We start from the raw sequence: 12,565 nt of genomic DNA, 5'->3' as shown, positions 1-12,565 counted from the left end.
ATGCACACATGGAAATGTTTGGCAGGTGAGATTTTGATGTATACACAATCAAAGATTTTTAGTTTAAATAATCCACTTTGGGTTTCAACCCAAATTGCTGGGTCAAAAGAAGATCAACTAATACTTATTAGCATAGGTGTGAATTTAGTCAGTCCTGTTTTTGACCCAAGGAAAGGACTTAACTGTTTTAGATGCCATTAAAATCAAAAACAGGTTTAGCGGATGATGTGTGTAAGTCTGAGGCAGCGAGTTCAGCCGGAGTGCCACGTGTCAGCCGCTAGTGTCTTTTCTCTGTCTGCCCTGTAAACCGAGCGTCAAAGCGTTCCCCCCAGGAACACAACATCCCCCACTTTAGTTCCGTGGGTGAATTATGTACTAGTATAGGATTTAGTGATCGCTACACAGGCCCCCCCGAATTCACCCTCATAGGACGCCAGGCGTAACATGACCGAACACGACGATCGGGTGGATGTCCGGGATGCCCAGGCGTGGGACAACCGACCTGAATGAATGAGTGGACATACAGGACAAAGACGAGTAGCGCGTTGTGCAGTACCACCCAGTCGAGGCTGAGGAAGAGGGTGACAGGCGTGGCAGTCTGAGTTGCCCAGCCGAAGCAGGGGACGAGGGCGACTGGTGGAACGAACTAAGCAGACCAGTTGAACAGGAGCAAAGGAATCGCCGAAACCAGAGGAGAAGCGATGTCCTCGTCGTCTAGAGGCGGCGAAATTGGAGAGACCGCGTCGAAAACGTTCATAGGCAGAGGCAGAGGAATGACACCGGAGACTCACGGAGTCGCAGGCACTGGAGCGACGGTAGTGGCGTAGGCATCCACAAACGCCGACACAGAAGCGACGTCAGTGGTGGCCAGTGACGCTGGCACATGATTGACGTCATCTTGAGCCTTGTATACATGTTCCCATTGGCAGAAAAGCAATAATGCGTTGAGCCTTGATTGGCGCCGAGTACCCGGGCGCAGACACAACGTGGTAGAAGTGCGTGGTATCATCGGAATTACCACAGAGGCCGAACAGCGCCTCCACGCACGTGAACCACAAATCTGCATCAGACTCACAAAACGTCGACAACTCGAGAAAGCCAGTGTCCGCCATTTCGTTCAATGTTCTTACTTAGCCTCGGAGACTTCGGAGGGGCAGACATCAGGGTCACCACTGTAGTGGATGATGTGTGTGAGTTGGAGGCAGCGAGTTGAGCCGGTGTGGGTTGAGCCGCTCGTGGCTCTTATCTGTCTGGCCAGGATACCGCACCTCAAACAGCTGCATTTAACTGGAGACTGCTGTGTCATCTTAAAAAACAGTTAGGTTAAAATTTGTTCTGTTTAGGATCATCCATCCATCCATCCATCCCTCCATCCATCCATCCATCCATCCATCCATCCATCCATCCATCCATCCATCCATCCATCCATCCATCCATCCATCCATCCATCCATCCATCCATCCATCCATCCATCCTTCCGTCACTCCCTGTTAGCCTTGGAGGCAATACGTCCTGTCTGATTCACCGATTCATCATAGAGTACTGTCTCGCCAACCTCAAGTGTCTAACCACTTCATTACCATCTGATGACCAAGCCAATCAGGAGCGAGAGGCAGGAGCTACAGACATGCCTAGTGGGTACAGGTTTTCCTTCCAACTACTGAAGAGGACCCATTTTATTGTCCTACACAAGTAATCAGTTGATTGCAGTCAGGTGTGGCTTATTTTAACAAAAACCTCATTGGTCAAACTGTCTGTGCGTTTTCAGTAGTAACATAAACCAGGACCCACTTGGCCCTTTGTAGAATCAGTTTGACACTTGTGCTATTGATGCTTCAAAAAGAAGATGGGATTCAGGATACCAATAGACTTATGACAGTTGAATAAGGCCATCATTCCAGACAAGTACCCGTTGCCCAGAGTACAGGAGTTCACGGCCTTTTGTCGTGGCTCATGACACTTGTGCTATTGATGCTTCAAAAAGAAGACGGGATTCAGGATATCCATAGACCTATGACAGGTGAACAAGGCCATTATTCCAGACAAGTACCCGTTGCCCAGAGTAGAGGAGTTCACAGCCTTTTGTCATGGCTCAAAGGTTTTTTCAAAGCTCGATCTGTGGCAGGTCAACATTTGGACACACTCGGGGGCCTTCAGATACATACAGTACGCATGCCATTTGGTTTGAGCTCAACACCCAGCTGCTTTTAGAAATTCTAAACATCATTGCTGGGTTTACAAAAACGGCAGTCTACTTAGACGACATAGTGGTCCCCACAGCAGACCAGGCCACTCATGATGCCCATTTGAGGCCATGGGGAAATGTCATGTCACCCTGAATGCAGACAAATGCCTGTTAGCAGCAGAGGCTACAGACTTCCTTAGGTGCGGCCTGAATTGTGCCCATGTTGTCCAGTGCTTAGGCAGTGCAACGTATTCCAGAGGTCCTAGAATGGTTCTTTGTATGAGGTTGCTTAATTTCTGGGGATGATCGCTTCTTGCATGTGTTTTCTAGCCCACTACAACAGCATCCATGTGCCACTTACTGAGTGTGAATGAGCCATGGGTGTGGTCTTCACAATGCTCTGCTGCATTCTCTGCTCTGAAGGACCGGCTAACATCCCCTCTGGTTTTGGCATATTTTGATATTAACTGCCCAACTCTCCTGACTGATATTAACAGCCCAACTCTCCTGACCTATGAGGCATCTATGGCAACAGTTGTTGCTGTCCTTTCCCAGCTGCAGGGTGGAGAAGAAAGATCAATTGCCTTTACATCTTGTGCTATTTCTGAGACGGAGCAATGCTACTCAGTTGGCGAACGTGAAGACCATCAAGCCTTAACTAAAGTGCTAGCCATACCTGGCATATGACACAAGCCGCTACGACTCCACCGCTGGGCCGATCGCCTCTGGCAGTACGACTACGATCTTGCATTTACCTCAGTAAGAGACAATGTTGTAGCTGATTTCCTTTCTTGTTCTATGCCAGCCCAAAAGCCTTCTGTCCAACCATACTTGTCTAGAGTGGTGAATGGTAAAAGGTGTAGTAAAGGGTGTGTTCCAATCATAGTGGGATCACACTCTTCAGCCTCCCTGGGAAGGTCTTTTCAGGGGTACTGGAGTGGAGCGTCTGTCAGATAGTCAAATCTCGGATTCAGGAGGAGCTTTATGGTTTTCGTTCTGGCTGCAGAACAGTGGATAAGCTCTATACGCTCAGCAGGGTTTTTTGGGCTCATAGGAGTTTGTCCAACCAGTCTGCATGTGGTTTCAGAGAAGGCGTTCAACTGTGCCCTCTGCGAAGTCTTGTAGGGCAGTGCTCTGGGAGTGTGGGATACCAGAACACCAGATACAGGGGGTCCAGTCCCTCTATGACTTGTGTCTGAGCTTGGTCTAAGCAGCCATTTCCAGTAAGGATCAGACTCCGGCACGGCTGCCCTATGTCATTAATACTGTTCATAACTTTTATGGACCGAATATCTAGACGCAGCAGAAGCATTGAGAGGGGTCTGGTTTGGTGGCCTCAGTATTACATCTCTGCTTTTAGCAGATGATGTAGTTCTGTTGGCATCATTAGGCCAAGATCTTATACTCTCACTGGAGCGCTTCGCAACTGAATGTGAAGCGGTCTGAATGTATCTCCAAATCGAAGACCATGGTCTTGAGTCGGGAAAACATGATCAAGTGAGGGAACAATAGAGCAGGAGATCGAAAGGGGTAATGGTGCGGCGTCTGAAGTGATGTGGACTCAGTCTGCTGACCCGAAAGGCGAAGCTCCATATTTACCAGTCGATCTACGTTCCAACCTTCAACTTGCCTATGGTCTAGAGCTGTGGGTCGTGACCGAAAGAACAATATCCCAGATATAAGCGGCTGAAATGAGTTTCTTCTGCAGGGTGTCCGGGCTTGCCCTTAGAGATAGGGTGAGAGGCTTTGTCATCCAGAAGGGCCGCGGAGTATAGCTGCTGCTCCTCCGCATTGAGAGGATCCAGGTAAGATGGGAGGAGGCCGGGGGGCCGACCCAGGACACTCTGGGTAGACTTAGGGAGGTTTTCCCAGACCAGCCAGCCAGGGAAGGCCTTGGGATCCTCCCGGAAGAACTGGATGAAGTGGTTTGGTAGAGGGAAGTCTGGGCCCCTCGACTGAAGCAGCTGCCCCACCGACCAAGCTTGAATACGAGAGAGAAAATGGATGGATGGATGGATGGATGGATGGATGGATGGATGGATGGATCAATGGCTCAATCTAGGGTGGCTTAATGTTCCCCGCTTGGGAGGAGCTCACACCTTCACATCTAGTGGAATCAGCTAAGGTGACTCATTTGCATCCTGGTCACTTTGCTCCAGATGTGTTCTGGATATAATTGGCTGTTGCTATCCTCAAGTATAAGCCCACTCTCATGGTGGGCCTTTGGGGCTGTGGGGCTCCAGTGCAGAAGTGAGAGTGGGAGGGGGGAGGGGTGTACGGGCTGATGTGTGATAGTGTGGGCGTGCGCTTTCTCGTCCTATTCGCAAAGGCTGGTTGGGAGCAACTCGAATGGGCTGGGGGACTGCCATGTGGCACGGATGGTGCTCCATCAGCTATGACTGCTGGGCAGGGGGCACTCTGAGCTTATTGTTTGTAGAATGGGGAAGGCAGCTTCAGGCCCGTCCGATGGCTCCAGCGCAACAGTTTCATTCTCCGTATGACTTATACACACGTTAAAGTGGGTTTACGTACATACTAGGGCTAGGTGCCACTAGACATACAGTATAGTGGTACAGTATATAAAACTGTGTTGCTGGTGACGGTGCCAGAATCACAGCGCTAAAAGTAGGATGTCAACTAAATAGTATTCACAGGTAACTTGCCCTAATAGTGGGTTCCTCTCTTCCCATTACTTACATGCCTTGCACACTGACCTTACCTGATCACAGTTATCTGATCCCTCTTCCCTCTTCACAAGATCCTTCAGTGTTACTAGGCATCCCCTCCCCATATGGTGTCCCCTTGGTAAGAGTAGTCATATCAATACAACCTTAGGTCCACAACATTAGGTCTCATATATATTTACAGCTGTTTTTTATATCACTATTCCACTGTATTTTAAAAAAGGAAGACTTAGGACATGCCGGATAGACACTATCTTTCTTTTAGTTGACCGAGAAACCTTTCTGGATCTTCTCAGAAAAGCGAATAAGCGCGTTTGAACTGAAAGTGTGGGTACAGTGTTTTTTTCGGCGACAATGACGATAACAAAAATATTTCATGGCGAACAATTTCTTTCATGACGATGACGTGTCGATGCCGAGCTAAAACGTGGCTTGGGAGACTAGAACAAAACGTGACGGATGCTAGTTTTCATCTGACGAGACGACGACGAGATAAAAATCCAACATCGTTTTTGTTATATATTTACAATGCGTGACATTTTCATATTTACATGGAGTACGTCGGCTTGCATCATGGCAGTGTTTGGGTCGTGTCACTCACGTGAGATGTGCTGCGCCACTCCGTCTATGTGTTTAGTATGTGTCTCAAGCTAGGCTGCGTTCCATCTTGCTTGTTTGGAAACACATTGAGATCTGTTTTCATATCTTGGCAAGAGAGAACATGGAATCTTGTTATAGCCTTTAAAGGTCTGTGCTGAGTCAGACGCTAAATGTAAATCCTAGCGTTAGCGTAGCATTCGCATTAGCTTCAGAATAGTGAACATCCTCCATCTAAAACATTGGCCAGTCTAAAGCAGAGCCACTTGGCTTTTCTGGTCTGTAAGTCTAGAGCAGGCATGTCCAAAGTCCGGCCCGGGGGCCAAATGCGGCCCGTGGTACAATTTCATCCGGCCCGCAACCTCTGTCATAAAATCCATAACGTCTGGCCCGCACAGACTTAATAAATTGAGCAGCATATGAAGTAGCTTACACTAAATTCTGTTCCTCATTTACAGTACCTACTAGAGGGCAGCAGCACTCTGAGTGACATCACTGCGTGTGACGCTTTACCCCCAATTTTCTAAAATGGCGACAATAAACAAAAAAAGGAAAGTTGACTGTGATGGCCGGCACTTCAAGGGTAGGTGGAAATTGGACTATTTCTTCACTGAAATACGCGTGTCTGCCTCATTTGCCAGGAGACAGTGGCTGTTTTTATAGAGTTCAATGTCAAGCGACATTACCAAACGAGACACGCTGGCATGTACGACAAGACTGCAGGGAAGGAACGCTACGAGAAATTGAAGCAACTTGAAGCTAGTTTGTTTAACAAAAAAAAAAAAAGTGAATATTCCACTACATGTTTCAAATGAATCAAAACACATGCTTAAGACTGTTGAAATTATAATAAAAAAGCAAATGTGAAACAGAATGGGTTGCTAAAATTTGTTCAAATACATTGTTGTTTTACATAAAGAACCTCAGCCAAGGTCGGCCCCCCACATTTTTGCCACACCAAATCTGGCCCCCTTTGCAAAAAGTTTGGACACCCCTGGTCTAGAGGATGTAAAACGTCCTGAAAACGTTTAAATTTACAGTTCGTGGCTTCTAGATGGGTTTAACTGAAAATAATTATAAATAAATAAATACATTTCCTGCTGGGTGTATATTATCGTCACGTTGTCCTTGTAGATGCAACAATATGTGCTCGTCTGTTTATTTTAATTTGAAATTGTTGGAAACCTTTATGTAAGTACAGTATATGCAAATTATATGTTACCAAATTATTGAATATATTTAAATATGCAGTACTTTTGTGCTAGATGGGTTGTTGTAAATTGTGCACAATCACAGATATGTTGGCATAAGTATTGGCGTTGGAAGAAGGAAAATTCTGCAAATTTAATTGTGCATTGTGTTTAAACATAGACCGTTTTTGTTCTTAAGTGCATAAACAATATAGCACTTGTAGTTCTCAATGTTGTTTATTGTGCTTTCTTGTTTTCCTCATGCCATGTATTCCTATTCAAAACATACATCAATAAATCAGCCTACAATTAACTGGCCATACTTATATAACGCTGCGTTACTCTTTTAATTATTAATTTGTTACATTAGAATGCTCATTAGAACATTGAGTTACCCTACTGTATATTTTAAAACTACTGTAATAATTGTAATTATGTTGTTGGAGTGGTAGAAGTAGTAGCTTACTAGTATTAAGCCATTCCTTCTCAAATAATGAGCCCATTCCGCCCACCCCCCATAGGAGTTGCAAAGCGATGCCTTGGAGGTAACCAAACGAGCACGCAGCAAAGAGCAGGAGATATGATGAGCAAAGATGAGGAAATATGATGAAATGTATTTAGCGTTTGGCTTCACTTTGTATACTGGAGGAGACGAGGAAAGACCAGTATGTTTTCTGTGTCTAAAAATGTTGGCAGCGGACAGCATGAAGCCTAATCAATTAAGACGTCACGTAAAAACATTAGACCCCAAACACATTGATAAGTCGCTTGATTTTCTTCAGCGAAAACGTGTCGAATGTTCATAACTACCGTCCAGCTTTGTGACTGGTACGTCAGTAAACCAGTGAGCACAGTTAGCATCATATAAGGTGGCATATCAAGTTGTTCAGTGCTTGATAACTCAAAACCATGGTAAAGGAGCTGTTACTGCCTGCAGCAAAAATAAAAACTGTCTCTCTGTCCAATTACAGTGTCGTTTTTGTTCAATTAATTGTTTTTTCGGTCAAATTGTTTGGCATGTTGTACTCTAAATTAATATTGCTCATCAATTTAATTTTATTATCATCTATTGCTTTTATTTATTTATTTATTATTTTTTAAAATCAGGATCAAATGGTCCAAAAGTGTACATTTGTGTATGTTTACAGTTTGGATGTGGCTTTTTTTTTTTTTTTATATTTGCGATAAATTGATGCACTTTGTCTTTTCTGTTACCAACAAAATAAAGTTAGACTTTAATGTAAGTTGATCTATAATACTTTTTTTCTTCAATCTTAACAAGAACAGAATGTTATGCAGAGGTGAACTTCTAATTTTAGGGACACATGATGCTATTTAACACTGGCGGCTAAGATTTGTGGGGGGGGGGGTGAAATGTTTATGTCATGGGGGGGGGGGGGGGTGTAACAATAATAATAATAATAATGAATTAAAAAAATAATAATGAGAAGCACTGTATCACTGTATTAAGCCAATCTGGTAAAAATGACAAATATGCGATTTTCTCCTCTTTCTCTATCTTTCCCCCAACTCAGCTCTCTCTCTCTCTCTCTCTCTCTCTCTCTCTCTCTCTCTCTCTCTCTCTCTCTCTCTCTCTCTCTCTCTCTCTCTCTCTCTCTCTCTCTCTCTCTCTCTCTCTCTCTCTCTCTCTCTCTCTCTCTCTTTCTCTCTCTCTCTCTACTCCACCCCCCACTCCTCCTCCTCACCGTGTGCACACACATACGCACGCACGCGCACACAGCTTGTCCTGTAATGGCTGCCATGGCTTATTGTTTGCATCCTGCTTTGTCTGCAGCGCCATTTTAACTCTGCAGGAGGAGGGGCAGCAGGCAAGTTAGCATAACATTAAAATCTCAAGGCTGCAAAATGTTACCACCATGTGGTATCAACGCATTTAAACATTTAAAATTTCGATGCAACCTATATCATTATTTCTATGACTATTTAAATAGTCCTACTACTAAATATCATTAAACAATAAAGAACCCAGCAAAGCATAAAGTTCTCATGATTTGTAGCGTGTTCCGAATGTTCTGCATTAAAAAATTAATTATTTGGCGCACCAATCATACCCAGCATAATGTAGTGTAAGAAATAGGGCAAACAGTTTCGTTGCCTTTGATTGTCCTTCCTTTAATCTGCTCTGGAAAATTGGCAAAGTAGCCCACGACGTGTGAAGTGAGAAAACAAACAAACACACACACACACACACACACACACACACACACACACACACACACACACACACACACACACACAAAAACATGTAGTGTAAATGCACTTTTACAATTATTATTAATTGAAATAATAGTGATATTAATAATGATAATTATTAAATTTATTTAATTAATTATTGTTATCGGTAGTAGTCGTAATAGTACCAGTGGTGGTATAATCATATTCATAAAAATAATGCGAAAGTTGTCAAAGTATTGCACTTTTAAGCGTTACAAATTGTATAAATTAGCCAGCATTGCACAATTGTCTCCTGTTTGAATAAAAAGCACCTCAGAAATCATTTTAAAAACAAAATCAAAAGCCGCTAATATATATGTATTTAAATTTTATTATCATATTAGTAATCCACTATGAAAATATACAATAAATAATTTCCATCTCACTATTAAAGAATTTCAATAAATATGGTTTAAAACGTGAATCAACAACACGGCTTCACTCCTGATGCCGTGACAGCAAGAGATGTTTTTTTCCCCTCCATTTCATTTCAATAATTAGGATTTTCAAAAAGCAGTCCAGTGAGTTCCTGAGAAATTCGGATTAAAAAAAAAATCTAATAGCTACGAAATATTTTATTGTTCGTTCACATTCCTGAAACGCGGGGACAGGAGAAAAATAGTAATTTATGAATTAAAACAAAGAAAACGGGAACGTCATCCCTCGCCTATATGCTCCGTATAGTATGTGCCGTGTCGAAAACAGCGTGGCAAAAGGTTGAAAATATAGGTTGGAAGTCTGCAATTTCTTTCTGAATCCATTCAGGAATATTGTTGTGTTTTCCTCAACAATATTTCTGCAGAGAGACCTCGGAAAATATGTTAATTATTATTAAAACTCAAAAGTTGAGATGCTGAAGGTCCATGGTACACAGTGTGCTTGTGAACAAGTCGAAGTCCTCTTCCGAAAAATCCACCGGGCTGTCCAGAGAACTCTGAAGGCTGGGTGACATGCAGACCTCCCCGGCAAAGAAGGTCAGGTCAGGGAGCTCGGAGGTGGCCGAGGAGGAGGAGGGGATAGACGAGTTTGGCTGCTCGCAGAAAGGTGGATCAGATACTACGACTGTGCTGGTCTCGCTCGTGCAATCACTCGAGTTTTTAGTAGTAGACGGCTCCGGGGAGTGGTATTTGGCAGCAGAATCACAGGAAGCAGAAGCATTCGACAGAGTTGGCAGGTCCGGGTAACTCGATAGGCCTCCCTCCTCGAGCGTGGGATGCGCATTGTCCCCGCTGTCATGGGCGTGGGCGGCGGAATCAGCGGCCGAAGATGGATTACTGCTCCCCGCCTCGCCTTCCGATAACTCCCCGGTGCCAGATGCCTCGAGCGGCTGGCTTGAGTATGGTGATGAAGCATCCGCGCCTTCGAGCGGCTCGATACAACTCGGCTCGCCGGATTCCTGGCATCCTGCTCCACCTTCGCCACCACCATCTCGGTGGTGCGTTGTCTGCCGCTTGTGTTTCATCCGCCGGTTCTGGAACCAAACTTTAACCTGCCGCTCGGTCAAATCCAAAAGCGCCGCAATCTCTACCCTTCTGGGTCGGCAAAGATACTTGTTAAAATGAAACTCCTTCTCCAGCTCCAGCAGCTGCGTGTTGGTGTAAGCGGTGCGAAGCCGACGGGACCCCGCTCCTCCGGCGTCCAGGCACGCCTGATTTGGATCTGAATGAGACGATTAATAAAGAACACGGATTATTAAAATGTGTGATGAATGTATTAATTTTGTCATTCTTTTTATGCTATACTGCAGGTTTAAATATACGGACCATTTTGCAAGCTTCAAAATAATTAAGGCTGTGAACCTCCGGCTCGTCAATTTAAAATAAAACACTGAAATATATCGTAAAACGCGTCCCTGATTTTAAGCACTAAATTAAACAACCAGAAATTCCGACAGAGAGACAGAAAGCCCAAAATAACGGGGAAACTTATGCACTAAAATGCTTCGCTTCAAATTATAATTTTTAAAATGCTTCACCGCATGAAGTGCGCCCGTATAGGGACTGCATTTTTTGTGGAATCAGAGAAACTTAATATTAGATCAAGACATTGGGAATAGTAAGGAAAGAAAAGTGAAAATTGTCGTCTGTTAAAAGAGACCAAACCCATTAAATCAAAGGCGCGGAATCGTTCAAGAAAAAGAAAAAAATAGTGTGAGCGCTTGCATGCGATGTGCCTGCGTGTCGATAGGAAACAAATATTAATTGGATACATTCTTATATGAAATTTAATTTGAAGCCGAACAACATAAACGATTTAAGGCGGTTCTAATTTTACACTTGTGTGTATAATTGCACCCAACCCCCACCCACATGTTTTGACGCTATGCGTCACCATAATATAGGTATTCAATATAGCTATACCTTGAGCACAAATGGATTCTATGTGAAAGCACAACAAATGAAAATTTTAATTACGCAAATTGAGTAATAATATGAATAACTGATGTATATAGAAAACCTCATTAAGGCTTACGCATGTGTTATATTTAAACCATATTTGTTAGCATGTGTGATAGATAGATAGATATATGTAAAGTGCATCTCACCCTTAATGTAGCTATTTTAAGAACGATGTATGACAGCGTAAAGCATGCGGTGCACAGCATAATGCAGTGGTTAAAATGGCTCCCCTGTTGATACATCACCGCATTGCACAAGGCACACATAGACAACAGTGAATTTGAGACAATGCCATCTTAGGTGGCATGCATGTATGCAATGGTTTATGTGGAGATAAACGGTGAGCGATCGGTTTTAACACTTGGAACTCATCTTTCACGGCTCCAACATAAACAGACACATCCCGGCAAATACTACCGACCTGTGGGTGACTCAATGCCCGCCGAAGCGTACCCGGAGGCTGTCGGCGTCGGAGATGACGCAGCGGCCGGGATGGTGGAACCAGCAGCACTGCTAGTACTGCAGCCGGTTTTGATGCATTTTTTAGATGACTTCTTCTCCTTCATCCAGGGGAATTCATGAGCCAGCGGTCCTGCGGTAGAGGATGCGTTTGGGGCGGGGGCCTGGCCAGGCGGGCAAGCCTGCTGGGTAAGTCGGTGGTGCGTCTGGGGGCCATCGCTATTAGAGGTTCCCCGGTTCCGTTGGTTCGTTGATGCTGATCTTGGATGGTTGGCTGTGCAAGGGCTGAGGCTGGGGATGGTGTTCTCGAAGGGAGGCGGAATTACTGTCGACTCCTTGATTGATGAAGTTTGAAATGACTCCAGGACGGTAGGGAAGGACGTCAGGCACTCTGCTAGCGACGGTTGGCTGTTAATAAAACCGATCTCTCGTTCGAATTCAAAATTCATAGCTCCTTCAAACAGATATCACTGTCAAACGACGAGCCCTGCGAAAAATCCCTTCCTCAAAATAAAAAGCAAAACACGCGCACACACGTACACGCACGCACACAATCATGCAGGCACCTAAAGCAGTGAAACAGCTTGAAATTAAATCAAAATAAAAATGGCACGGGCACACAAGCTCCAGCGGCAATAGCGTCAATTCGTGTGGGAATATGATAATTGTGTATATTGGTGATATTACTAGCGTATGTGGACCTGGGTAGGCTAAAGTGAAGAACTATGGGGTGAAAATGCAGCCAATTCCTGGTCACGTGACCCGAAAGAACCAATAAAAAGCCTAGGCCTGGCGGCGGCGGTGACTGTGGGAAGC

At 44.4% G+C, this 12,565-nt stretch overlaps 1 protein-coding gene across 1 annotated transcript; it reads right to left on the bottom strand.

The window, feature by feature from the left end:
- Window positions 1-9,322: 9,322 nt before the first annotated feature.
- Window positions 9,323-12,258, bottom strand: hoxb2a (homeobox B2a). The gene is made up of 2 exons (XM_057817047.1): window positions 11,712-12,258; window positions 9,323-10,550 (listed from the first exon to the last, which is right to left on the bottom strand). Exons 1-2 carry the CDS (start codon window positions 12,196-12,198, stop codon window positions 9,730-9,732), a joined length of 1,308 nt encoding a protein of 435 aa, XP_057673030.1. The 5' UTR covers window positions 12,199-12,258; the 3' UTR covers window positions 9,323-9,729.
- Between the last annotated feature and the right edge of the window lie 307 nt (window positions 12,259-12,565).

Source organism: Corythoichthys intestinalis, chromosome 16, assembly GCF_030265065.1.
Source record: "Corythoichthys intestinalis isolate RoL2023-P3 chromosome 16, ASM3026506v1, whole genome shotgun sequence".
Classification (NCBI taxonomy): Eukaryota; Metazoa; Chordata; class Actinopteri; order Syngnathiformes; family Syngnathidae; genus Corythoichthys; species Corythoichthys intestinalis.
This window is presented reverse-complemented; position numbering and strand designations above follow the sequence as displayed.

Bases quoted from the DNA above. Each gene is read 5' to 3' on its own strand.
- hoxb2a (XM_057817047.1), bottom strand. From the start codon at position 12,198: ATGAATTTTGAATTCGAACGAGAGATCGGTTTTATTAACAGCCAACCG. The intron at 10,551-11,711 runs GTCGGTAGTATT...CGTCTCATTCAG, and splicing joins GGGCATTGAGTCACCCACAG to ATCCAAATCAGGCGTGCCTG.